We start from the raw sequence: 25826 nt of genomic DNA on the forward strand, positions 1-25826 counted from the left end.
CACTTTTTAAAAGCCTGCTGGTGTTGATATAGAATTCAACAACCCTCCAGGGTGTGCAATATGTCACTCATCCACTTTTGATTGAGTTTCTCAGTACTGCATATAAATCACAGCAATTTCTTTCATATGCTGTTTTGTTTTTTTCAGTGCTATGTTTTCTTTCATGCAACTGTTTTTATTATTTAAATCAATGGTTTAAATGTATTTGCATTTATTGCTCAGTGTTAATGGAATAAAGAATCATATATTTGTCTTTAGGTATTACCTCATCTGTTACAAAACAAATGATGATCCTCCAGTCAGCCCAGAAACCTGTGCTGCCATCTTGGAAAAAGCCCACCTTGACAACTGGGTTCTTGGAAAAACTAAAGTAATTTTTTAATATACTGTACCTGCATTATTGCAGTATGTCATTGTTAACTTATTAAGCAATTTGTTTTCTCACCCATTTGGTTGGGGTAGCTCTTGGTCTCTATTGGTTTAAAAAAAACACCCTTTGCTGGGTACTGTTCCCTGACATCTGGCTGAAATCCTGACCCTGTAACGTGCTAAAATTCTGATCAGCTTTAGTGAGGCCACAGTGCAAAGCAGTAGGTGACAATGACACTACTTGCTTTTTCTTTCAAAAAATGTGGTAATAAGGATCTCAGTGACTTAGTCCAAGCTTTCTTAAGGAAAAGAAGTTATATTTCATCCCTGGAGCAATCAGACTCACCAAGGGAGAGGAAAAGCTTTTGGCTTTCCAGCCAGAGGCCTCTGTGGCAGACTTTGCTGAGCACTGGGGGAAGAGATAGCAGGATGATCCCATGTATGTGAAGTGGGGGGAAGATTTTATTATAAGAGAAATACATGTCTGTTCCCATACTCTTGCGTTTGGTTCTAGCTCACTAGTCTTCCCAGTGTGCCAGAGAGGGACACCCACCCCCCCAGCTGACAGATCTCAGGAGGTCTGCCAGAGAAAAGAAGCGTCAGACAAGTGCTGCAACAAGTCTCTCTATTGGCTAATGTAACATAAGTGCCCAGGAAGGATATGGATAGAGAGAGATGGATCATAAACTATTTGAAATCACCTCAACGTAGAAGAAACAGCTGTTTTTCTTCTTCTACATCTTCCTGGATAGGTGGGACAGAAGCCATGAAGTTACCTCCTCCTCAGCCTTTATTTCCCTCTGCTGTCTTAGTGAGGCTAGTGCACAACATACAGTCAACAGCAGCGTATCTTGAGATGTGAGATCTATAGCTTACCTTTACTTTAATTAGGGTTAACCTGTATCTGTACTAATGAGTGATCAAAGGTCAGGGGAATTCTGCAAAATAAGCGTAATTATTGTCTTAATTGCATAAGCTCTTTCTACACATTTTATTTTCTCCCAATATACACCAGGAATGTGTTTGTATCCCTTGTGCTGGACTAGTTTTTCAGGGATTGTATGAGCTTCATGCTCAGTAAAAGCAATTTAGTAAATAAACAATGCCTTAGATTGAAAATTGGAAAGCAGAGAGGTTGAAGGTTCCAGATCTGGATCATGTTTATGTAACATGCATCAGATTTGTGAGGTTAGCAAAAATGTCAGCCTCGTAGTTTTGAAAACAGTTTTATAGTTACAGACTGAAGTTTTGCACTGGGACTTTAAAACATCTTCCTGTGAAAGCATGAATAAGCAGGGACTGACAAAAGATGTTGAAGGGGAGAGTAAGGTAAACTAATACCCCAAACAATCAAAATGCTATCATTAACAAGAATAATCATTTAGATACTACAGCTCAAGAGTCTGTTCATCATTTGAAACCAACTTGTAACTCTTGTTAATGTTAAATGGATTGAGTGAATACAGGGCCTGAGAGGGTAACGAAAACTTTTGTTTGCCTGCTCTTTTTAAGGTATTCCTCAAATACTATCATGTGGAGCAGCTAAATTTAATGCGGAAGGAGACAGTTGACATGATTATTTTGATTCAAGCTTATGTCAGAGGGTGGCTCGGTTCAAGGAGATACAAAAAGATAAAGGAACAAAGGGAACAAAGTGCTATTAAAATACAGTCAGGTAATAGCTTTAAAACATTTAACATTTTGCTTAAACCTCATGTGTGTGTACAGTTGATAGATGGATGTGCATGCTGGATGTGGATTTTGCTGTTTTCCTGCTGTTACATGTCCCAAAATATCTTATACTTGGTGATATCTGGTCTTATGAAGAAAAATTTCTTTTAACCAAGTTATGACAATTTCTTTACTGAAGTTACATTTATCAATGTTACATTTAAAAGGCAATTTTAACAATGGAAGGATGTGATTCACAGATGATACTGTTATTAATAATATTCTGGCATGCTCTGATACAGTTGTATAATATAATAATGAAAATAAAATGTATTAACCATCCTAGATAATAAGACCAATTACACTGTTGATAGAGACATCAACTGAAATTTTTAATACCTTTCAAACATCATCTTATTTTACATTCTGATTCTCTTGTGGTTTGTATTAATTTCATTCACAATAACTTTACTCACCAGAAAAGGTAATTTTTATGTAGATTTACTGCTTGTGCTTGTTTACCATTTTTTTTTTGAAAGATAAAGCCTGCAAAATACTTATGAATATTTTAAGGGAGCTCTGAATTCCTTCCAGACTTTTTTTATTCTTACAGCCTTTTGTGTACCTAATGGATTACTTAATTTTTGACATCTCTTTTCAGCTTACAGGGGTTTTGTTGCTCGTAAAGAATACACAAATGCAAAAAGTAATAAAAAAGTGGAAGAATATATTACTAGACTTCAAGCAAGTAAGAACTGTTCAGTTTCGTGGCTTCTAATGTGCCACGAAATGTGTGCTAATACACAATATGTTGATCCAGATTCTTTGCTGTTACCTAGCTACACTGATTGACTATGCTCATTTATACATTCTGAGGTATAATTTATCTGTTATGTATCTGTATACAGTGGCTGAAACAGGTCAATGTATTCCGTTACCTGTACAACAAAGTGGCTTAGAGGCACTTTCCACAGCTGTGAAGTAGGCTGGTTAAATGCCACAGCAAGCCTTTTCACTCCTAGTCTGATATGTCTAAAAGTGTTACAGCTGATATTGTTGAAGCCCCAGACGATACTATCTGCATATAATGTCTGTGTACATGCTGTTCTATTAGGAATAGGTTTTGTTATGTATCAGTAATAGTTATGTTTGAGAAGACCACAACCTGCAATTTCACTCATGTCTCTGATTCTTTTTGCCATTGCTCAATCCAGCCTAGCAAAATATTCCTTCTCTTCTGCAGCAATAATCACCTTGGGCTGAGATGTATGCTGTGTGACATCCCTTTTCCTCCCTGTATTTCTGTCTCCCCTGTCCCTGCAGAGATGTCCCCGAGCCAGATGTAGTTGAGGCAGCTCTGAAATCAGCAGCAGGACAACTAGAGAGGCACAAGTCTGAAAACAGCTGGCACAAATCCGCACAGCACTTTCAGTAATTACAAAGGTGGCAACCCCAAATATAAGCTAGTGCTGCCAGTACCCAGGCTATCTAGATTTAAACTACCTCAGATATGCCTTCATTAGTATATACCGACACCAGTGCTGGTTTTAATCATTGTCAGATGCGTCTGTTAATTGCACTGAACCGATATTAGTGTGTACTGAAGAGCACTTCACTGCAGTTGGTAGAACTTTATCAGTGTAGAAAACAGTCTAAAACCAGAATAAAATCCAGTGATGTGCCAAAAATAATTACACATCTGAAAGTTGTCAATTATATTAGGTTATTTAGCAAATGCAAAAGTATGAATTTACCACTTTTCTCTCTCCAGTGTTTCTTCTTGTCCATCTTCTCCGTCTTGTGTGCAATTTCATTTCAACTTTTTTCAGTGCACAAGAACCCAGAACAAAACAGAAGTTCATTTTTACTTAGCTCTCAGGTTTTTTTTTCCCCCCTGTTTATCTCTAAAGTAATACAAAACTCCTCTTCCAGTTTGAAAACAAAGCTTAGACAGCTACTGTCTCATAACAAAGTTCTCAGGAAACTTCAAAGGTGAACTAGAATAAGTCTAAAAAGGCCAGACTTAGCTTATATCGGCATGTCCACTGACAATGTAACTTATTTCAAAATAACTCCTGTTGAGTTACTTTTGTATGAAAATGGAATGAGGATTGGTTCAGAAGTCCAAGAAACTCTAGAAGTATTCCAAGGGCTTTACAATTTGCACTTTTCTAAGGCCCTGTCAGACTGCAGTATAAAAACCAATTGTGCCACTCCCAATAAGTATTTGGGTTCCTTTATCCAATTATCAAGATGTAATTTATGTCCATTTTATACAGTGCTTCTAACACTGAACCACTGCATCTAGTGGAGCCCAAGTTGGGCTAAATTATGAGCAAGGAACGCTAAAGCAAATAAAACCTAGCACCAAGTTACATGAATGTGTTAGTATAGGCTGCTTATGCTCCCTTCCCATTCTTAAGTGAGCTTGACCTTTCCGTGCAGTGCAGAACACTCAGCAGAGTTGGAGTAAGAACTCCCATATCTACCATCTCCTCAGGGTAGAATCCTCTATCCCCATAGTCTTGGTGCTGCATTTGGAATTAGAGTTCAACAGAAATATTTTGACAAAACACTATATTCTTTTTATTTTGCCAGGGATTAGTGGATTTGTGCTGAATCCCTGGAATTGCAGACTTGTCCAAATCACAGCACTGTGGAGACTCTGCCAGTTCCCATTAGGAAATTATTTGCAAGTTCAGGAATTTTTGAAGGAACATTCTGAATGCAATTCAGTTTCTGATTAAGATACTTCAGTGTACATGCCTAAAAGTGACCTGGGTGTCTAAACTTATAGTCAGCAGAGCCTAGAGTTAGATTCATTTTGTTCAAAACCACCAAATGCTCAGCTCATTTGCCCCCATATTGGTATCAAGTGTCACTTGAGATGCCATAGGTTATCTTGCTTGGCCTCCAGCTTTGTTTCATGTGGTATACCCAACTTTCTCCAGAAAGTCCCGTCTGTCTTGTTCTTTCTCCCAGCTCCATGTAGATGCCTTAGCTACCCTGGAGCATTTCAGATGGCATTAGATAGCTATGTACTGGCAACTGCATCAAGCCCCTAGTGACTAGTCAGCTCCTACATGTCTCAGGGAAGACCCATGCTTGAGTACATACTCATCCTGGTTTAGAGCGGAAACTTGAACTTGTGCCTCCCACAAAGCACAAGTAGCAAGTGCCCTTGCCACAGTGCAGCTGGGTAGTGAGGAGCTTAGCACATCTTTCATGCTGGGCTTTTTCATTTTGAATAATGAATCTTTGCAAAAGGAGCATGAGCTAAGTCATCTTTAACTGCTGAACTATAAAATTTTCAGTTTCTCTCTAACCTAGTGCATGTTCAGCTAATTCCAAGCCTGTGCCAGAAGAGAGCCTGGTGATCTCTATAGCCTGATAATCAGGCGTTTCCCAGGGAAATGAAAGGCTGAGTCACATCAATTGCCTGAATCAGGCAAAGCAGGTACATGAAGCTGAGAGCACTATGTTCTAGAGCCACTTCTATAGCACTGTTTCTGCTTCATTCTGCATCTTCCTGTATTTTCTTTAGTCCAATAAAATACAAAGAAAGAGCTTGTTTGTATCCTCATGTAGAATGGGTACAGCTTTCTGAAATCTCAAAAATGTTTTGTGGGACAGAATAATTTCAGATGAAACGTAATCATAATAACCACCCCGGTCCATATGCCCATATTGTTTTTTGCTTAATGCTGTTATCATTTGACTCTCTGAAATGTGTGGGACACACATTGCTTGTTGCCTAAGGTTGTTTTGTATTACAATTTGTGTCAGTTGCCAGAGGATACTTACTCAGGAAGAAAAGAAAAGAACTAACTGAGACAAGAAACAAAGCAGCAATAATAATTCAGGCTCACTACAGGGGATACGAGGAGAGGAAGATCTTCAAAAGGAGGAGGTAGTGTTATTTTCTATCTCTTAAGTCACTCAAATGTGTACCTTTTCAGTAGCTATACTGCTGAAGGACAGCCATGTAAATGAAAAGCGGAGCAAATTAGGATTATTCTAGATATGTATGCAGAGGTAATGTACATTTATGTGGAGGTTTTTAATGTCAGTAGCCAATTTTCTCATATTCTTAAGCCCAAGGAATAAAGGCATATTTAGGGGAAAGATCAACAATATTGTCCTTACCTGTAACGTTAATGTAATCTGTAGACTAGTCTCTTTTTGGAACTAGCTCGTCATAAAAAATGCTCAGACAAGACTGAGCAACAGGCATCTGCAAGGAACTGCTCTCATCTTAAGTCACTATTTGAGATAAGCACAGGTGATGACGGCAGGAACCCAGATGTTTTGCTCAGATCAAACCACTAAAAGCTAGCTGAGGTGAATCACATTCTAAATATCTCTGTAATGTGGTTGTAGTCCCAATCTCTGAAATGGAGCTAGTAGCACTTTGCTCATCACCATCATTTTTTCAGTGATAGCATTTAAGTAGGTGGAGACTAGTCCAGAGAGGTGGAAAACAGCTGTGAAGGAGCCAAGAGTCTTTTAGAGGGGAGGAACAGGTTGGCACATTTCACCTGGCACTGAAGTTTTATTGGTGGTAGCAAAGACAGTTTAGGGACTAGGTCTTTTACATTTGACCTGGACCTCTGCCCAGGATAATTCTTTTTGCCTTCCTAGTGTGACTTGAGGCAGTTTTCTTTCATTCATGTGTGTATTTATACGTATCTGAGGTGCCAAAAAGTTTCTGCCTTATATTTTTGTTAACATTTAAATTAATTCTTTACTGTTTTATCAGCTCTCATTCAGCCTAGACTGTACCCCTAGCAATTTTCTGTGAAGAGTTTAACAGGGACATCCCTTTTCACTTTAAGAAATAATAATCATCAGAAAGACAGAGATTGGTTTGCTGTCTTTAATTCCAGCTATATGCACTAAATCTTTCCCATGTTGCAATGTATCGAATTGCCATTTAGTACACAAACACCACCAAAGGTAGTTGTAAAGTTGTCACTATCCTTCATCTCCTTCAGCTATAATTTTTGCCCAAAACTCTATTCCATTCAGGGAATCACTTAGAAACAAACAAACTGAAAATGCAGCATCCATTAGCGAAAAAGAAAGGGAAGAAAAACTTCAAGTTAATGAGGGAAGTCCAGCTGGAGTGAAGAGTGCCCTTCCTAAAACAGAAGAAGCAGCAGCTGTCATTGTTCAGAGCCATTACAGAGGCTACCAAGTCCGTAAATATATAAAGGAACAGCGCAAAAAAATAGCAGAGGAAGAATTATCTGCTGTGGAATTCCTTGAAGCACAACTGCAGCCAGCTCAAAATGATACACTGGAAGAAGCAGCAAACGAGGAGACTCAAGGTGAAGCTGATGCTGTTACTGACAGCGAGTGCTCTGGGTACAGTGACACAGGGAATGTACAGGAGCAACAGAAAACATCTACTGAGGGAGAAGGAGCTTCTGTGAAGCAGAACCCTGCAGTAGAACATGTTGGTCAAGGTGAAGAACAGGCCTCTTTGGAAGCGCTGGCCAGGAAATCTTCTCTCAAAATGGCAGCTGAACCTGGTCCCCAGCAAGAGCAAGATAATCAAGGCAGGATCAGTGCAGATGGGCAAAATCAAGAATCTGCTGTGGTCCAGCCCAGGACTGACAGGGATGTGGAAAGAAACCACCTGAAACAGGAAGCAGCGATGCCTACAGGATGTAAAGAAATGATAAGAAAAGAGTCACTAAGAGGCCCATGGAAGCAAGTTGAGGCAGAAAAACAAGGTTCAGAAGACAAAGAGAAGGCAGCGGTCATTATTCAGAGCAGTTACCGGGGTTACAGAAGTAGAGGACAACTGAGAAAAGAAGGGAAACTACCTTGCAAAAGTCAAGAGAAAATTATAAAGGAGCCAACAGAAGCAGTACAGGTCAAAAATAACGATCCCCAAACGACAAAAGATAGGGAAAGCACTGGTATGGAGGCTGAAGACTCTAAGACACTGAAGGGAAACTCAGAGAAAGAGGCTTGTGATTTGGCAGCCTTTTCGCGGCAGGTAAGAAGCCTATAAGCTACGTATGTTGAGCGTAATACTCTGAGCAATGACAGAACAGCAAAGTTACTTTACTGGCTTCAGTGGCACCAAAGTTTTACTCTCTAAACTGAGACTGAGATTTTGTAATGAATGTTCTATAAAAATCCATATTTTGGGCTGCAAGAGAAAATACCTTTTTCAGAAAGGAGGGAAAGACCAAGTTAGAACACTGCCAAAAAAAATGTTAGTTTTAACCTGGTTTAGGTTAAATGCAGAAACTTTGCCTTTGTTTGTTGATATGTGCATTTACCAGGCAAGGCCCTTAATTCAGTAAACTTGTGAAATGTCTCTCTAAATCAAGCTAAAAGTTGCTGGGTCGATGTCAGAGACTCACACATCTGCACAGAAGTATGCCTACAGCTATAGAAGCTATTTTGCATCAGCAAGGCACCTTCTGCTCACATGTGTGAACCTCTGTGAAGCAGCTGCAGGACTGGGCTGCACTGTGGAGTTCCCTACGTGTCTTTTTTCCCTTCTTTTTCCCCTCTTTTTTTTTTTAAGGGGGATGGGGAGGTAAGAGTGGTAGGGGCCTACACTGCAGTAGGTGGAGCAATACCTTTTAAATTCATTCTCTAGTCCACTATTTTGCCTTTGATTACCTTGGAACATATATATTTATTTATATAATAATGTAAAATCCTATGTTATATTTTTCAGATATCAAAATTATCTGAAGACTACTTAGCATTGCAGCAAAAATTGAATGAAATGATATTGTCACATCAGCTGAGACCTGTGATGCTGTCCAAAGACAAGCAAGCTAATGGCCGACTTTCTTCTCATGTTTGTCAGTCAGGTATTGTTGAACCTTACTGTTAGCAGAATTTTCATTTGTAAACAGGACTGTCAAGAAGCAACTCCTAGTCACATTTTTAAAGGCCAGGGAACTAGTAGATGAGTTAGCTCCGGCTTCTCTCATAACTCAGGCTGTTCCTTTTTATACGAAGTCCCATATCAGTATGTGGCTGGAGCATAGTTTCCAGAGAAATATCCAGGCCTGGTTAGGATTTACATATTTACCATTTTTCTTGGTATTTTATTTCAGTGCTGCTTAATATTGGTGAATGAATCATTATGAGACCTAGACATAGCATCTCTAGAAATACTTCTATTTAGTAAAAAATGCCACATTGGCAGTTTTTTACTCGTATGTTGCTCAACTGTGTGTGCTATTGGTAAGATATGAGACTATGTTTTAAAACCAAATTTTTTTATGTACTATGTCAAACAATTTACCAAAGTTTGTCACATTTATAGTGAGTAAAGTTTTAGCTATCCACAAATGCAACTGAGGCTATCAAAACCTGTAACTCCTACTCATCTTGATGGGTATATCCTTAAAATTACAAGTAAAATTTTATTAATAATTGACATCCATTTAACTCACACATTTAATAGGACATTACCTCTGAAAATACACTCCAAATTCATTTATTTCCCAGTTAACATGGACAGTGGGGGTTCCCAAAATGCAAGCACGCTTGGAGCAGGTTAGGTGGCAGTGGGGAGGAGTAGTGGGAGAATAAAGGTGGAAGACATGGGATTCAGAGCATGCAGATCATTAAGACCTGTGCCCCACGGAGATGTCCACAAAGAGCTGTCTGAGCTGCTCAAGCTCAGTTGGAACAGACATAACACGGGATTTCCTCAGCCTGTGTCTTGGGCCGCAGATGTGGAGGAAGATGAGGACAAACATGACAGATGACTGGGTGGGTCTCCATTTCTGCAGGGGAACTTGTGCCATCCCATGCCACTGTACTGCCTTTGGGGAAGATCTCTCCTGACCTCTGCACAGCTGGGATCAGATCCAGGACTGTCCCTTGCTGCCCAGAGCTAATTGTACTATTTTCATTATAACATTGTGGATTCAGTTGTCATGTATGCTGAAACTTCTTTCTGTTCCCATGGCTACGTTGAAGAGATCCTAAAAGTACTTTATCCCCACTTTGCAGTCCTCTCAAATGGGCAAGCTGCTAAAATGAGGGCTTGGTGTTTATAAAATCTAAACCTCTAAGTGTAAACTGGCTGCTAGTAGATAATCTATGTAGTTCAACCTGTTTCCAGTACTAAAGACTGCAAGAGAAGACAGATGTGAAATGAAAAACTAAGTGCCATAATCTTTCAGTAAAAACAGAGCCGTGCTTGTGATTGTCATTAATGAGTTTGTAAAAAATCAGCAATATTTAATAGAGAACTCAGTACAAGATAAACCTGAGGAATTAAAAATTCATGCTTTGGAAAATAACTCTTGGTTCTTACATATTTTTCTGCAGAAGCTAGAGAAGAGAGGTAGATAGAGGGAAAGGGAATACACAAATCCCTGTTTTATCAATTAAAGATCTCATTACTTAGACAAGTGAACTGGGTGAAAATGTATGAGTATTGTCATGCCATGTGCACAATGGAGCAAAGTTCACCCTTCACATCGCTATAAATTTAAGTAGCTCTACAGGATGCCAGAGTTTGTCACCTCTGCATGCAACCCTGCTTGAAGTGGTGACCAGTCAGCCACTTCCCTTTATCTCTGAAAATGTCCTTCTGCTTTAAACCTCTATCTTGTCATACAGTGTTTTTTCAATGGTAAAGTGTGTGAAAGTGCTGTGTTGTATCCCCTTGAACAATGACATGAAAAATGTCATGCATTTCTTTGAACTAAGTCAAAATGCTTTTTAAGACAACACTGAAACAGTTGCTGAGTTGCATAAGAAATCAGCTCTTTTGCCTCATTTTAATAAATAGAAGGAAGTAAGATTTTTTTACAAGCTGATGTTGTGTGGTCTTAACAAAAGGAGGATTTATTTTCTTTATGTTTCCTCCCAACAAATGTCTGTATGTGCAACATGACAGCACTTAGCTCTTTTGTGCATCAGGCAAAATCTTTACAGAAATGCTGATGACTTACAAGTCCCCCTTTTTTGTCTTATGGATGCAAAACTTGAATGTTTGCTATCTTGACTACCTGCCTTTTGCAGAAAAGTCAGCAATAGTAATCATAACTTTAAAACAATAGGAAGCATCAAAAAGAGAATTCTGAATGCTCATATTCAGATAGATAAAAACATACTTTGTAGTCAAGGCATGCTCATTTCAAGGAGGCTCATGCAGAATTTTTGCAATTTTTTTTCCAAAATAAATACAGTGGACACATGCTTTGTTTTTGATGAAATTGCTGCAAGTTGGCATGTAGACCAGATGAATACAGAGCTCAGGAGGAGTCACTCTTTTCAAAGGTGACTGCCTTTAAAATGGAATAGTGTGTGCTATTTGACTGAGAAGCTATGACTGAACTCACTACAGAGAAATGTGCCACTAAAGCACAGGCCAGCTAAAGTTGTCCTACCTGCTGATACCTGCCCTTAAACATTGTAAAGCACGAGTTGCTCTATCTCAAACCAAACTAGCCCTTCCAGCCTGCTTACTGCTCTCTAGCTAGTCATTCACTTGAATGCTCTGCTCCAGTAAGTCAAACCACTGCAAAACCAGTCCTCATCCAGTTCTCCTTAGAACTCCTGTTCCCAGTCTTTCTGTAGCCAACTTTCCCTTGATGCAACAGGCAGTATTACACTTTGAGCTCGGTCTGGCTCCCTGGCCCTTCTTGCCTAGCTGGTCTGAGCTGGGCAGCCATAGTCTGTGTTTGCTGTGCCCTGTTGTTGACCAAAGTGCCTTGTACAACTTGTGTGGCTACTCGTGATAAATGTAACAAAGGTGCCTTTTGCCAGACATGATTGAACTTTGAAAAAGCAAGAAGGAAGGCTGGCTGGGCTCTAGTCAAACACTGTGTTCTGCCAGTCTTCCATTCACTTCCATGATGTGAAGTTTCACTCTCTGCAACACAGTTTGACAGTGGGCACGAGGCTCAGCCACTCACCTAGGATATGGAGTGATGGCAGCAGGGACCTGAGCCCTGATTTGTCACATCCCCAGAGCCGTATTTATAACTGCTAAGCAGTCCACTGAAAGACTTTTCTTCGTGTGGAATGTGAACTTTCTTTTTCTACATTCGAATGTAATTCACACAACAGGAAGACTGTTTCCTTTCCAGCTATGATCAATGCACAGGGTACTGAAGGAAGAGAAGACACTGCAGTAATTCCCCAGCTTGCCTGTGAGATGGTTGGAGCTCAGAGCTCAATCACAAAGCTGTGTTGTCTTAACTTAGATAGATGTTTATTATAGCAAACATGATCTAACTAGACGTAGAGAATATTTAGTAATATACTCTAAAGTAAAAATAGGCCTGTGTTCAGTTCTTTTAGGTTGTACTGTCTACTACACAGGAGTTATCAGCATTCTGGATATCGTACTTTCTTCCTGTATGCAATATAGTAAGATAACTACATAAAACAAAGATGTGAGGTAATGTACTGCAGACTATTATGCTAAAGTGAAGCAGGTAGACATGGTGAGTGATCCACTATCTATTAAACAGGGAGGAGCCTTCCTGTCTTCTTGCCTACATTATGTGCTACAGTACAAGTTATACACACACATTTAAAGAAGGATATGCTTTTACTGTAGGTTTCACTCTAGGGCTACCTTTGCTGTCCTACCCTTATGAGGGCAATGATTGTTGAGCTTTAGCTGTTCTTTAAATCATTTAGTATTTACTGTTTGTAATTACTTCGGTCATTTACATTTATTTACACTTCTTCCTCAGCTTCACTAGTTTTGTATATCATTTTGCAGCTGTAACACATGAATTGTATTTTATAGCTGTATGCCAGATAGGAATACTTGTCCACCTTCATCTGTGGGTAGGTGGCCGCTGTTCAGTTTGAGAATTTACTGTCTCCTCTGATTAAATATTTTATTACGTTACTACCTACAGAAGGGAGGAACTGTGGGGCAGCTGGATGATGTACTGTAACAAATGTTCAGATTTTCAAAACTGTTTATTAATAAAAATGCAAAGCCTGCAGTTTAGAGAACATATGAGCAAAAAGGTTAAATGAATCTTAAATCCACAAGGTTAAGTTGTTCTTAAGTGAATTTATTTATAAAAATGCATAAAGCAAGCTGCACAAGGTTCCTGGGATAAACAATATTCCCTGTGGCTCGAATTTCCGAGTGGGTTATATTTGGTTGCTAAATGCATTCAGCTAAACATAATGGCTGCATCCCAACATTGCCCGTTTGGACTGATAGTGAGCTTTGGGTTACGGTGCTGTCAGAATAGACGCACAAATAGCCACTGTCAAGTTTTTTGAGGTCAAACCCTGAAGTGAGGGGAATTTTATCATTATGGGAGCAATTTTTTTCTTTTTTCTCCAGATGAATAATGGCGCCCATCCTTGTAAGTATTAAATGACAGTTCAAGTACAAAATCTCAGGAAGATAATTTTCTGTATTTGGAATGAAATTCACATGGTACAAGGAACTCCGGTGCAGCTGAGGACCTTTTCAGCTACACAAAGCAGTGAGATGGGCAGGGTTTTCATCCGGGATTCCTCCTGCTGTAGGCTAGCACAGCACTATTTGCCTGGTTTTTGTGGGCAGCCTTTGCAAGGAAAAGGGGGCCTGTGTAGCACTGGGTGTGCAGAGCAGTGTTCACTGGCTGGTCTTTCTTCTTTGCAAGTGAGTGGCCAGCCAGGGAGCACCGAGGCATGGGACTGGAGAATAGCAGGGTAGTCAAGTGCTTCTGCTGTTTGGTCATTCTCAGCTACTGGAGTGGCCCTTTGGACACCATGCAGCCAGCATGTAGATCTGTCTTGGGAGCTGGTCAGATCCATGCAGAGCATAAGATTTGAGAGGTCACAGAAATGGAGTACAGACAGTTTCCTTAAACATCCTCTCCTAAATAGCAATAATCCCAGGTCACCTGACTCTCCAAAATGAGAGTATTAGTGTCAGCCAGGGAATGAAACTGCTTCCCTCAGTGGGGCTAGCAGGACTGAGGCGCGAGAGATCAAACTCTCTCAGCTCCTGCAGTGTGCAATCAGAAAGTTCTCAGTCTCTTGCAGTTCTTAGTTCTAGGTCCGTGCCAGAATAATCGCTTTGTTTTCTCCAGATTGCTAAGCATTTGCACCCATCAACTGTAATTGCCGAATCTGGCTGTGGTAAACATCCCATGAAAAAACAATGCCTAAAAATTACTAACCAGAATGTCAAAGAGCAGTGCTTTTCTATGTGCAAATCCCAAATGAGTAATTACATCCTCATACTGTGTACAATTAAAAAGGTATGCACATAAACGTTGTAAGAAGTAATAGCTGTTCACTTCTCATTATCAAGTCCTGGAATTCCAGTTACTATATTTGCATTTTTCTGGTTACTTCCAAGCCCCTCTAGAAAACCCATACAATTACTGGTCTTACTTTTGTTTTCCTTCCTGCTTTATTCTGAGCGTGGCTTTATACCTCCTGTCCCCGTAAGATGTGAAACAGCACTGAATCAAACATGTAACATTTCACTTAAATGACCTGAAGACAGGTTTATCTGTTTCTGCAGGTGGCCTAATAAATAGAGACCTTTCATCACTTAGATGCTTATCACAGCTGTAACCACACTATTTCTCCAGTCTTCAGTATAAGATCTGTTGTAAGTCACACATTAATTTACATTAGCATCCATGGATGTTGATTCCTTGAGATTGTTGTCTTCCAAGCTTATCTTTTTATGTCAGAATGCGCAGACACAGTTCAACCTAAAGGGCTGTTGATACTGACTCATCTTTATTCAAGCATTTCTTCCTCATACTTGAATGTTTCAAGCACATGCATCTCTCCGCAGTTTCCATAGTCTGTGTTGGTGTTCAGGATACACATACATTAAATGAGCTGGTCCTAAATTTCATTCCCCCTTTTCTTATTTTTTGAGAGTATTTGGAGCTTTCAGTGAGGACTGAGTATGAAAGTAGTAATACCTTGTAACTGAACACCGTAGAGTCAAAGAGCGTGCGTGCGACTGACGTAGTGTTAAAGGAGCTATCTGAGATACTGATAGGAATAAGGAATTTTCCATAGATTTGCTAAACCTTCTTTAATGTTACCTAGCAGCCACATTCACACACCTTTGCTGACCCTTAACTCTAATTCGTTCATTCTCTTGGAGAATGACCTTGATTTTTCTTTCCATTATCACTTGTTCAAATGTATGTTTTGACAGTCTGCTTCAGGTTTGGGCAACAGAGGGAGATAACTTCCTGGGAATGGGTTACAGCATGGCTGACATTCACTGCTAAGGTTCAAAAGCAAAGCATCCATGTCACAAGAATAAAACCTCTTTCTCTTGACTGCAGTTTGAGGAAAATCCTTCTCCCTTTCAACTTGTTCAGCTCGCCTTCCTGTTGGTAAAACCTTTAAAAAGGAATGTCTGTGTAGCATCAAAAGTTTTTGTTTCCAGTTTCTCCTATGGATTGCTTCTAAGGCACAGGAATGTGTCGCAGCACTGACAGCACCTGTGCAGGTAGACGTAACCGTAGAGCATGGGCTGGCTGCAGAGCCGGGAGTCTCAGCATGGTCCTTCAGGCCAGCTCCTTAGCTGTGCTAATGACTAACAGGGATGTAACCTTAAGCAAGTCTCAGTGGGTCTCACTTTGTGCATCTCATTTACCCTGCTAGTAGGGTAGGGATCAAAGAATCATAGAATCACAGAATCATTTTGGTTGGAAAGGACCTTTAAGATCATCGAGTCCAACCATTAACCTAACACTGCCAAGCCCAGCACTAAACCATGTCCCTAACCACCACACCTACTCACCTTTTAAATACCTCCAGGGATGGTGACTCCACCACTTCCCTGGGCAGCCTGTTCCAATGCTTGAAAACCCTTTCAGTGAAGAAATTTTTCCTGATATCCAATCTAAACCTCCCCTGATGCAACTTGAGGTCATTGATAGGGCCAACCTGATATTTCCAAACTGCTTTGACAGCTACTGTTGAGAGTGGTTTTCATATCAATGTTTTAACGTATGTATTTAAACGTTTGTTAGATAGAAAGCATCAGTTTTCCTTTTACGTATAAAGCACATGGCCAGATCTTGCTAAAGATATTTGAAGTCTTAAGGAAAAACAGGCTATAAGATATTTTACTATGGAGAGACTGAGCTTCAATAAAAACCTTTTCTTTGTAATAGACTCAAGAAGCAACATAATTGGCCTGTTAATAAGTGAATTATTTTACTCCTCCTTTCTGCTTCATTGCCTACTGCAGAAAGGTATAGGCCATCTGGAAAACAAGCACATCAAACTCACCATTTATCAGGCTTGTGTATCTAATTTGCCTTCCACCTTTAACTCTACTAAGTAAATGATTTCTGGAATTATCAGCAACTAATGAAAAAGCAAATTTTACTTTGTGCAGTGAATTATCCAATACAAGGAACTACCACATCAGCTTTATTTCAGTAGCACTGAACACACAAATCTAAGTGCAGAAGGAAATCACAGGTTCACTTTCTGTTTCACAGGTGAAACAAAGTAAGCTAAACCCATCAAACTATTTTTTACTTACTGTGTAATTTGGAGACAAAACTCAGAGTTGCATTTTCAGCCCTCTGTAATTTTAAAAAGGAACGATGGAGGTCCAAGCTTAGAAGGCTGTCTGCCCCAACATGGTATTTCTGTCTCCTCAATTTTTTTGCATAGCTCATACATATGTACAACGCATGAGCCAATATGAAAAGCTTTTTTTTACTGAAACCCTTATCATTGTCAAAATGATGTTTTTTGAATGTAAGAGGAGTCATCTTTGCAGGGCACACGCAAGAAGTATACAAGTAATTTCAGTTGGAATAATTGTAATCTAGAACACGATAATACTTTACGTGTTTGACAGTGATGAATTAAGTAATGTAACAGCATACATAGTGATGAATTCTTAGGGGACAATAAAAAATTCTTAGGTATTATGAGAGCCTTTTCCTTGGGATTTTCCTAAAGCCCCCAATTTGGCTTCATTTTCTTTTTCCAGATATTCATGTAGTCATGATCTTTGACACAATTTTTGAAAATGTCCTACAGACAAGGGGTTAGGTGTTCCAGTTCAACTACAGTGAATTTTAAGGGTTCTTTTTAAGGTATTGTTTCCAGTTTAAGCTCCTGATTTGTTTAAAATTAAATAGGGAAGATGTGCCTCTACTCTGTCACAAATGGAAACTCAGATGGTGTCCCATTTGAAATGCAGCAGGGAAACAGCAGCCCACATAAGAGCACAGTCAGACCTGCTGTACCTATTCAAATCAAAGAATGTAATTTATATTTAATATAGGTTGCTGAAATGAATTTATTGCATCTAAATTTCATTGTTTAACATGAATTATCTGTACCCTGGCTTAGAAAAACACCATTGTTCTCTTAAGTCCAAAATGCTAAAGATACTTGTTCATTCATTACATGAGAAGCAGTCTGCATTTCAGATATGAAACTAAAACAATAAATGCAATCATTATCCAACTACAATTTAAATTAACATTATCCATCCTGCCTCCTCTGTATACCTATGACCTTTACAAGCCTTTATTTATCACACATAACAAAAAACTTACACAGCTAATTTTGCAGAAGTCAACACTGATATATTACTGACTCTTTCTCATTTTAAATGATTGTGCCACCTCCTTAATTAAAAAGATGTCTGATGTACATAGGGGAGTTTTTATTTTTATCATGTAAAAGGGTTTCTGGTGATCATTAGAGAACAAAATACATTCTTTCTTCTAAGACTCAATCACATGTAGTTAGCACATTGGGGTTATGGAGTCAAAGTCACTTCATGTGAGTGAGGATTAGAGCAGCAGAACACACTTCAGTAATTCATTGGGAGCTAGATCCTCATTCCACCCTTACACTATATTCATTTGTGCGTAAGCAGATGTTTTTTCTCATGGACTGTCTTCTGAATATTTTTGTGATGGGACAAGGACAATCTAAAACCTCACTGCATAATGCAATATACCTGGACACACGGTTCACCATGCCTAGACCTTATGCTGTGACTTCATTCGTCACCCTGTGTGTGTCCCTATGACCCGTCTCTGTCATAGGTGTTTTGCTGCCCTGCAACCCCCTCCTTCATCATGAAGGAATTGCCATAGCCCCTTATTAACCTTTCCTGTAGCTGAAGCTGAATGTAAGGTGATCGTGCTAACCACGCTGTACATTTGTGGTTCCGCAGCCCCCCAGACTCAGTTCTGTGGTCTCAGAACCTATGAGCCTATGAACCCTTAGCAGCCCTATATCTTAGCACTGTCAGAACTGCATATAGATTTTTCGCAAGCAATATCCAAGATATTTGCCTAGTTCTCCATGTGCCAGCCAGTGTAACCCACAAGTCAGTGTCTAACTCTGAGTTTGGAAACTGCCGTAGGACAGCAGTTCCATTTTGTGTTAAAATCTTGATTTCATTTCCATTAGGATTAAAACATTTTTTGCATGTTTGCAGAAAGTTTTTGTAGAAATAGACCAGAAGTTGAGGACACTAAACTAGATTACACTGGATGCGATGGACATCGTCACGCTGTGTTGCCTAGTGGTACGTAGAATCATGGAATCATTTTGGTTGGAAAGGACCCTTAAGATCATCAAGTCCAACCATTAACCTAGCTTGAAACAGAGCAGCCTCAGCAGGAGACCCTGGGGAGAATCTATACCATGATGATGTAGAGGACTAACCTCTGAGTCAGAGGTCTAATGCTAGTTCCCTCATTCGGCACCTTAATGATTGACTTGAATCTGAAAAAATATCATCCCCGCCACCCAGGTCCCTGTTATGAGATGGTAGCCTTCCAGTAGCCGTTACCCTTCAGAGGCCTTTTCTGAATGTGGAGCATCAGCCCTTTTCAGAAGGAGAAGCCTGTGCCGGGCAGACTGCTGGGCTGTTCCAGCCTGACATTCGTTACGTGCCATGTGTCCATGTGGTAGTCAGGACTCAAATGGATAAACCCACTCCCTCTTCCAGTCTGGTCATGGAAATGCCCCAAACAGTTGCTTTCTTGAGTTACTGCAAGCAGTAAAAGTGGCTACATGGATTTTTTTGCTCTCTTTGGTGAAATTCTCTCCTGGTTTTGTAAAAGTCTCCCGTTCTGTGAAGAAATAAGTATTGCTATCTTCTGCTTTTTTACAGCTGTGGCCAACGTAGAAGACTCTCACCCAATGCAAAGACCCCCAAGGAGGCCACGAAAGCCTAAGGCATTAAATAATCCAGAAGACTCCACCTACTACACTCTAATACATGTGAGTATAGCAAGCTTTCATGGGCTAAGACTGCCAGATAATTCCCACCTAAACTTTATTTCTAATTGCCCGATTCCCTGTATTCATTTCTAATATAAAATAAAAGCTGTGCCCTGCTGAAAGGAGGCAGGCCACAAACTTCACATTTCAAACTAGATTTGAAATTTTTAAGATTCAGAGTTACCCTGATCATTCATTATATGCATAAGCAGCATTTATACTTTCAATACCCAAATTAAGTGCCTGGTCCCCGTAGTTTCTTTGTAAGTCACGAGAGAGAAACAGGTTCATTCGGAGAGCTATTTTGAGTGTCTAAATTAGTGCTTGATCTTGCAGAGAGAGCAAATATCAAAATAGGCTGTATTAGTATGCACACTGTAACTTCTTTTACAAATGTGTCAGATTGTGATTATGAAGAAATTGGCAAATACCAACAGCTCAGGAGACTAATGGATTTGATTGTCTCTATATATAGCCTTTGGTCCAAGTTCAGATACCAAGGGCTGCTTTCCATTCTTGACTTCAGCGCCCTTAAATACAGAAAAAAAAAAAAGCAAGAAAGTAAGCAGAAAGAAAGAAAATGTAAAAGCAGCTCAGAAAGCAGTTCCAGCAAAAAAGCAATTAAACTTATTGGCTTGAGGTGCCTGTATCTTAGTGACCTATTTTAACAGCCAGTGAGAGCCCGGCTAATAAACTAACCGTAGCAATTGCTTCTCCTTTCAACAGAAGGTGTCACCAGGGCCTTTAGGGAGAGCTGTGTCTGGCATACCAAAAAAGAAAAATACGGCTATGTTTTATTATGGGGACTTTGAAATAACACAGCTTTGGAATGGTGATATTCTGAAAAGAAATTATATTCTTAAAAATAAATTGGCATGTAAGAATAAGATTTGTTTTGTGAAAGCAAGATTGGTGAGATAAAGGACTGAAATGAAAGGCATGACACTGAATTCTGCATTAGGAAATTTCTGAGGTGAAGTGTAGTTCTGAAGTAAATGCATATTTAGAAAGCTGAGACTATACAGCCAGGAACATAGTATTTTCTGAAAGCTTATTTGTTACATGGCCAGCTCCATATCAGAAAACAGCCGTCCCATCAGTGTGAACAGAAGCTGCAGTAATGCTGGGGAATTTTTAAGCAAATTTTTAGCAGCAGTTTTTCAAGGTATTAATCGATATTACCTTCACTTAGTTGTATTTTTCCAGAAGTCATGAAAAAGAGAAGCCTGTCTTGCTAACACTGGTAAGGGAAATGTTCAGTATAAATATCTATACACTGAAGCTTAGAAGGAGACCTGCTAGTTCTTAAATTCTTAGACCTTGGGCAAGTCATTGAGCTCTGCCTTGAGGGTAGTCAGCTTCTCCAGCTATCATGAATTTTCTAGTTTATTAAAAATCTCTGTGACCTGCAGGTATTCACAGATGATTATCAAGCCCAGACCACCTGAAAGTGAAGGCACACAGTATGAGTGCATTTTTTGAAAAATTTCCTCTGTCTTCTGCAAAAACAGATTTTTCTCTCACGATGTTACAGATATTAATTAGACATCTTCCATTCTGACTCATCTCCTTGCATATCAAATGAGCTAAAGTGGCACCCAGGTATAAAGGAAGTCTGACAATAGCCCACTGTTCATAGAAGGCACTGAAAGTTCATTTCAGAGTTTTTTCTTTAGATCAGCCTAACATTTTGAAATTATATATCTTGTGCATTTACCTGCATAAGAAGTGTCTGTCCATCAGGATTTCTGGTTCTCAGTGGCTTTGCAGTGGTACAATTCACTAATTCTAGAGGGTTTTCACTCATTTGCAAGAAACATGATTAAGACCAAAATTAAGACCATCTGCACTTAAAAATACTGCTTTTGAAGTGTGATGCTTAAGCATTGTTTTGGCTGTAGGGACAGAAATCTATTAGAGATAAGAAATTATTCACATTCCCTATAAATCTCTCTCCTCTGCATTTCTGTATGTTTTTTATTCTAAAGGTGCTTTTGCCACCTAGTATACTGCTTTTTAAGTGTCCATTTTGTTATACTAAAACCTGTTACAAGACTGCATTGACATTAATGAGAGGATTATGCCTGCTCCCACTGTGTTTGTTGCCTGTATACATGGAAATTCTCATGGCATCACAGTAAATTTGCCTCAGTGAGATAGTGTTGTCAACTTCATTAAAAAACAACTATAGATATCTGAAAGTTTTAGATCTCCTTTTTTGTTCTGATCTTGATTACTTTAGCTTTTTTTCACAGTATGGCAACTGAAATTTGTGAGTAACAATGCTAATCCCATTCTCAGTCTCAAAGATTCTGAAAAGAGATTTTTCTGGGGCACTTTCTCAGCAAATTAGACTCTCTATATTTTCTTTTAACAAAAAAAAATATACAACACTCTTCTACGTAACACATTGATGAACTGTATCTTTGCATAAGCTTTCCTTTTAGTATTTTTTTATTACTTTGTATTTTCTTAGAAATCAATACAAGACGAAAAACGGAAACCAAGAAAAGAAAGGTATTTTTTTTTTCATTATCTCACTATTGTCATTTTAGTATTCTAGAAATAGTTCTTAGCTGTACTTCAACCAGGAGAATAAAGCATTAAAAAAGCATGGTAATTTGGTGATTCGCAGGAAGGACATTGTATACAAAGTTAAAATATGCAATTTTCAGTGACAAAAATCCATTATAGAATTCAGTCATTCAGTTTTACTACAGCATGGCCCTTTACCATGGCAACACAAGCATAATAATAAGTTAAGATAAGGTCCACATCAAAGATAGTTCTGACACAGAAAATAATTGAAGGTGCTTAAAATTCCAGTCAAAGCAAATGAGCAACCAACTCTTTTTTGTTAGCAAAAACTCAGACTGCTAAAATTGTCTCCTAAAAAATATATGACTGTTTGGAAATAGATCATAAAAAAATAAAACAATAATTATTAATAACAGGTAAAGAAAAGTAGTCATTGAAATTTCAACCAGAAGCCTTTTCTTCACAGTGTAACTAACCTATTTTGGTGGATCTCTGCGGAAGTAAAGGAAGCAATATATATATTCTGCCCTTCTGTATCTTACATCCTTACATGTGCTGTAGAACTGGTTCACAGCTCCTGACATACATCATAGCTTTTTAGTTGTGTTTCTATACTTAAGCTTTTTTGCTGCTCCCCAGTGACATTGCTATGGTACTATAGCGTGTGTGCTATGCTGCCCTGGTCATAGATGCAAGATGAATGGGCTTTTAGCACTATCCTTGGCTGAGGTTGTAGAATACAAACTCTGTATCTAAAATATGTATCTTAAAGGAAGTTACATGACATTATATGCACATAATATGTACTCACGGCATCTAGCTTTATTCAGCCACAGTTTAAATTGCACTTGATTATGCCACCACTTAAAGGATTCACTTAATTTCCATGTCCCCCATGTCTAGTCTGTTACAGCTCTTCTTCAGATGTCATTTGGATCCTGAAAAAACTCACATCTATTGTTGTCTCCTGTTCAGCAAAAAAAAAAAAAATCAATCCAAATCTACTGTTTTCTCTCATTTGGCCTCAGTTAGGTTTCACTCATCTTAAATCTAGTTAACGAGTTCCATGACTGCATCTTCTTTCATGTGCTGACTCTGTATGAGTAGAACATAGCAACTAAAATCAATGAGTTACTTCTGGTTTCTACCAATGTGAGAACTGAATTCTGAACTTTTTTTTTCAGGTTGCTTTTAGGATATTATTTTTTCCCTAGCCATTCTAAACTGGATGTTGGGATTGGTTTTTTCTGTACATATGATACCCTGGATAGCATTCATCTAACAAAATAACAGACAACTGCATTATTGACACCGATATCTGAACTAGTTGCTTTAGACTCTCTTCTTGTACTCAAAGAAAAAAATAATCGTCTTTAGGAAAATGATTCATCTCTTGCTCAAAGAGATACCTAAAATAGGTCAGATTAATTATACCATTAAAATGTCTCTCCATTGAGTATAATGGCAAACCCAAACAATTTCAGTCATATATGTCTACTTTATGAACGTCTAAAAGTATTTAGCATTTCAAAATTCTCAATATCTGCATGGTACAGCAGTCACATTTCAGAGACTGATTTCTTGGGCTTATATATATTTTTTCTTAGATCCTCCACACATAAACACAACTAATAATGATATTTGCCTTATTTTGGAATGTTGAATATAAAACTGAAAAGTGAAACTGTTAACTTAATGTACCTATTTATTGACAGCCTGAGCAAAGTGCTAGATTTAGATATCTACTACCAAGAAATTTCATCTACTGATTCCACCTCAAAGGAGAGCAGTTCTACCACAAGAAAGAAGAGACACCCAGTTGAGCGTAGGACTTCAGTTTTAAGAGCTACTGAGCGGTAATTCATACAAAACAATAATGAAAAATAAATGTTACATATCCTTGCTGAGATATTCAAAAGATTCATAAAAAGAAAGATACACTTTTTAAATTAGACATAAATCTTTTTTTTTCATGGAAGCTTGCCAAATTAACTTGTAAAATGTATAGCTGAAAATTTCCCATCTTCATGCAGCAGGGACAAATGCTAGTATGATTGGTGTTCAGCCTACCTGCTAGTTTTTGGCTTCCCAAGTGCCCGATGAGATGGACAGACATCTGCTGTAAATCTCTGACCTAAAATGAAATTAAACTAAAGCAGAACCTAAAACTTGTATTTCTGACTCAGTTAGGCTTTAAATAGGGTGGATGTGCGCAGAACTTTCATCCTGCTTTCTGCAGATGAGACACCAGCTTGACGGCCTCCTTTTCCTGCTGTTCTGTGCCCGTGTATGTGTTTATAGCCTGTAGTGGACTCCACCAAGGTGGACAGCCAGGAGAAAAGACCTAAAGGGAGGAAGGGTTTGCTCAACCTCCTCTCTCCCCACATGGACTTCATAGAGGGTGACCTCTACTGAGCTAAGGAAATTCATATCCTCACTCTTGCCAGTGCACCCACGCCCATTGCATGTGCAAACACGTATTTATATAACTTTATATATTTATGTCTTCATATATGTAAGAAAAACTTGGGAAATATCTAGGTCAAAGGCTTAAGGGAAACACTAAGCTTGGGATGATCACTGAATTTGAAAACGTATCTGTACTAATAGAGAAAATGTTCGTAGAATATTTTGTGCCCCTTATGTATTTTATTTTTTGGCATTTTTCGGGTAGGATCTAAAATAGTTTTAGAAGGGTGTTGTGAAGGCATAGAATTAAAAATACTAATATCAGGGAATTACCATATACTATACATTTTACTTTGGAAAATATTGCATTTCTAGGGTGGTTAATTACACCAAATCTGTCACCCTGAGGTCTGATTTAAATGAATGAGAATTTTGCCACTGAGCTTACTAAAAGGAATTTCTTACCTTTTGCTGTGTGCTGCTCTGATTGCATCCTAATTAGCCATAGTGAAAAAAATCCGTGTAACTTTTAAATTTACACTGTTACCTCTGAGGGCGGATGAATGCAATTAACAAACATTTCTGTACCTCTCAAATGGAGTCACCTGGTTGTAAAGTCTATACAGTCATTTCAGTCTACAGAAGTGAAGCATTGAGTATTTTTTATTTGGCAGTTTACCTTTGACGCTGGTGTAGGTACCACTGGTACCTTTAGTGTAGAACACTACAAATTTTTGTACTTATTTCAGAGTAATATACTTTTTAAATAACTGAGTTTTATTTTTAATCTTGCTCACCATTCCAGCCTGCCAGAGGTGGCTTCCAAAATGCATCTTACCATCTGAAAAAATAAAATGAGATGGACGCTTACAGTGAGCTCCACAGGCAGGTTAAAAACAGAGCAAACAAATTTACGCCAACTGAAAATCTGGTTCAGTAGCCATCAGTCAAACGCTGCTGCAAAGCACCCCCATGTTCTCAACCTTTTTATGTGCTTTTATTATGTCCCCTTTGTAGAACATGTTGTTCTTCTGTGTTCATCTGTTTTTAGCATATAATGTGTTTGTTCCCAGGTGCCTGCTTTATGCAGCACGGGAAGAGGCCTAGCAAAGTCAGTTGTTTTTTTTTCTTTCTCCTTTTATTTTTTCCCCCGAGGGTGGAGGTTAAGCAGTCGATTAGGAGTGTTTGCCAAGGTAAATGTTTTGACTTTAATTTCTAAAACACTTCTGCGCTTAATCCCTAGGTCGAGGGTTGCAGAAAGCCCCCTGGAAGAGAGTAAAATGGAAGATAATCCCTATGACTACAGACGACTGCTGCGGAAGACCTCACAGCGCCGGCGCCTTATCCAGCAGTTCTAGTTGCTGCTGCTGCTGCTGTTCCTGCTGCCATTTGGCATTTATTAGCATAATCTTTTTTATCATTTTATACCATGTGCTTCCTTTTTTTTTAAAAATCTCCAATGTTTCAAGTTTACAATGTATGTGTTCATGTGAATATGAATTACTGTGGTTTACAGCCCAATACCATTTCAAAGGGACACTGTCAGTCACATATCATGTACTTTAAAAAATCCTAATATAAAAATCAGCTTTCTTTCAGATACCACTGCTACATCTTAAAAT

The 25826-nt window shown here is 38.8% G+C and overlaps 1 protein-coding gene across 2 annotated transcripts in view; it reads left to right on the forward strand.

Moving 5' to 3' along the window:
- Positions 1–25562, forward strand: part of MYO3A (myosin IIIA) — a 135877-nt gene extending 110315 nt beyond the window's left edge. Inside the window, exons 26-35 of one of the 2 annotated variants that reach the window (XM_068405047.1) lie at positions 259–370; positions 1882–2044; positions 2702–2788; positions 5827–5950; positions 7069–8047; positions 8744–8882; positions 19148–19257; positions 21734–21774; positions 23511–23651; positions 25448–25562. In XM_068405047.1, coding sequence (XP_068261148.1) covers positions 259–370; positions 1882–2044; positions 2702–2788; positions 5827–5950; positions 7069–8047; positions 8744–8882; positions 19148–19257; positions 21734–21774; positions 23511–23651; positions 25448–25562 — 2011 coding nt within the window. Of the gene's footprint in view, positions 1–258; positions 371–1881; positions 2045–2701; positions 2789–5826; positions 5951–7068; positions 8048–8743; positions 8883–19147; positions 19258–21733; positions 21775–23510; positions 23652–25375 lie in introns of both variants that reach the window. The other variant, XM_068405048.1, reaches the window with a different exon arrangement.
- Positions 25563–25826: the final 264 nt, after the last annotated feature.

Source organism: Nyctibius grandis, chromosome 7, assembly GCF_013368605.1.
Source record: "Nyctibius grandis isolate bNycGra1 chromosome 7, bNycGra1.pri, whole genome shotgun sequence".
Taxonomy (NCBI): domain Eukaryota; kingdom Metazoa; phylum Chordata; class Aves; order Nyctibiiformes; family Nyctibiidae; genus Nyctibius; species Nyctibius grandis.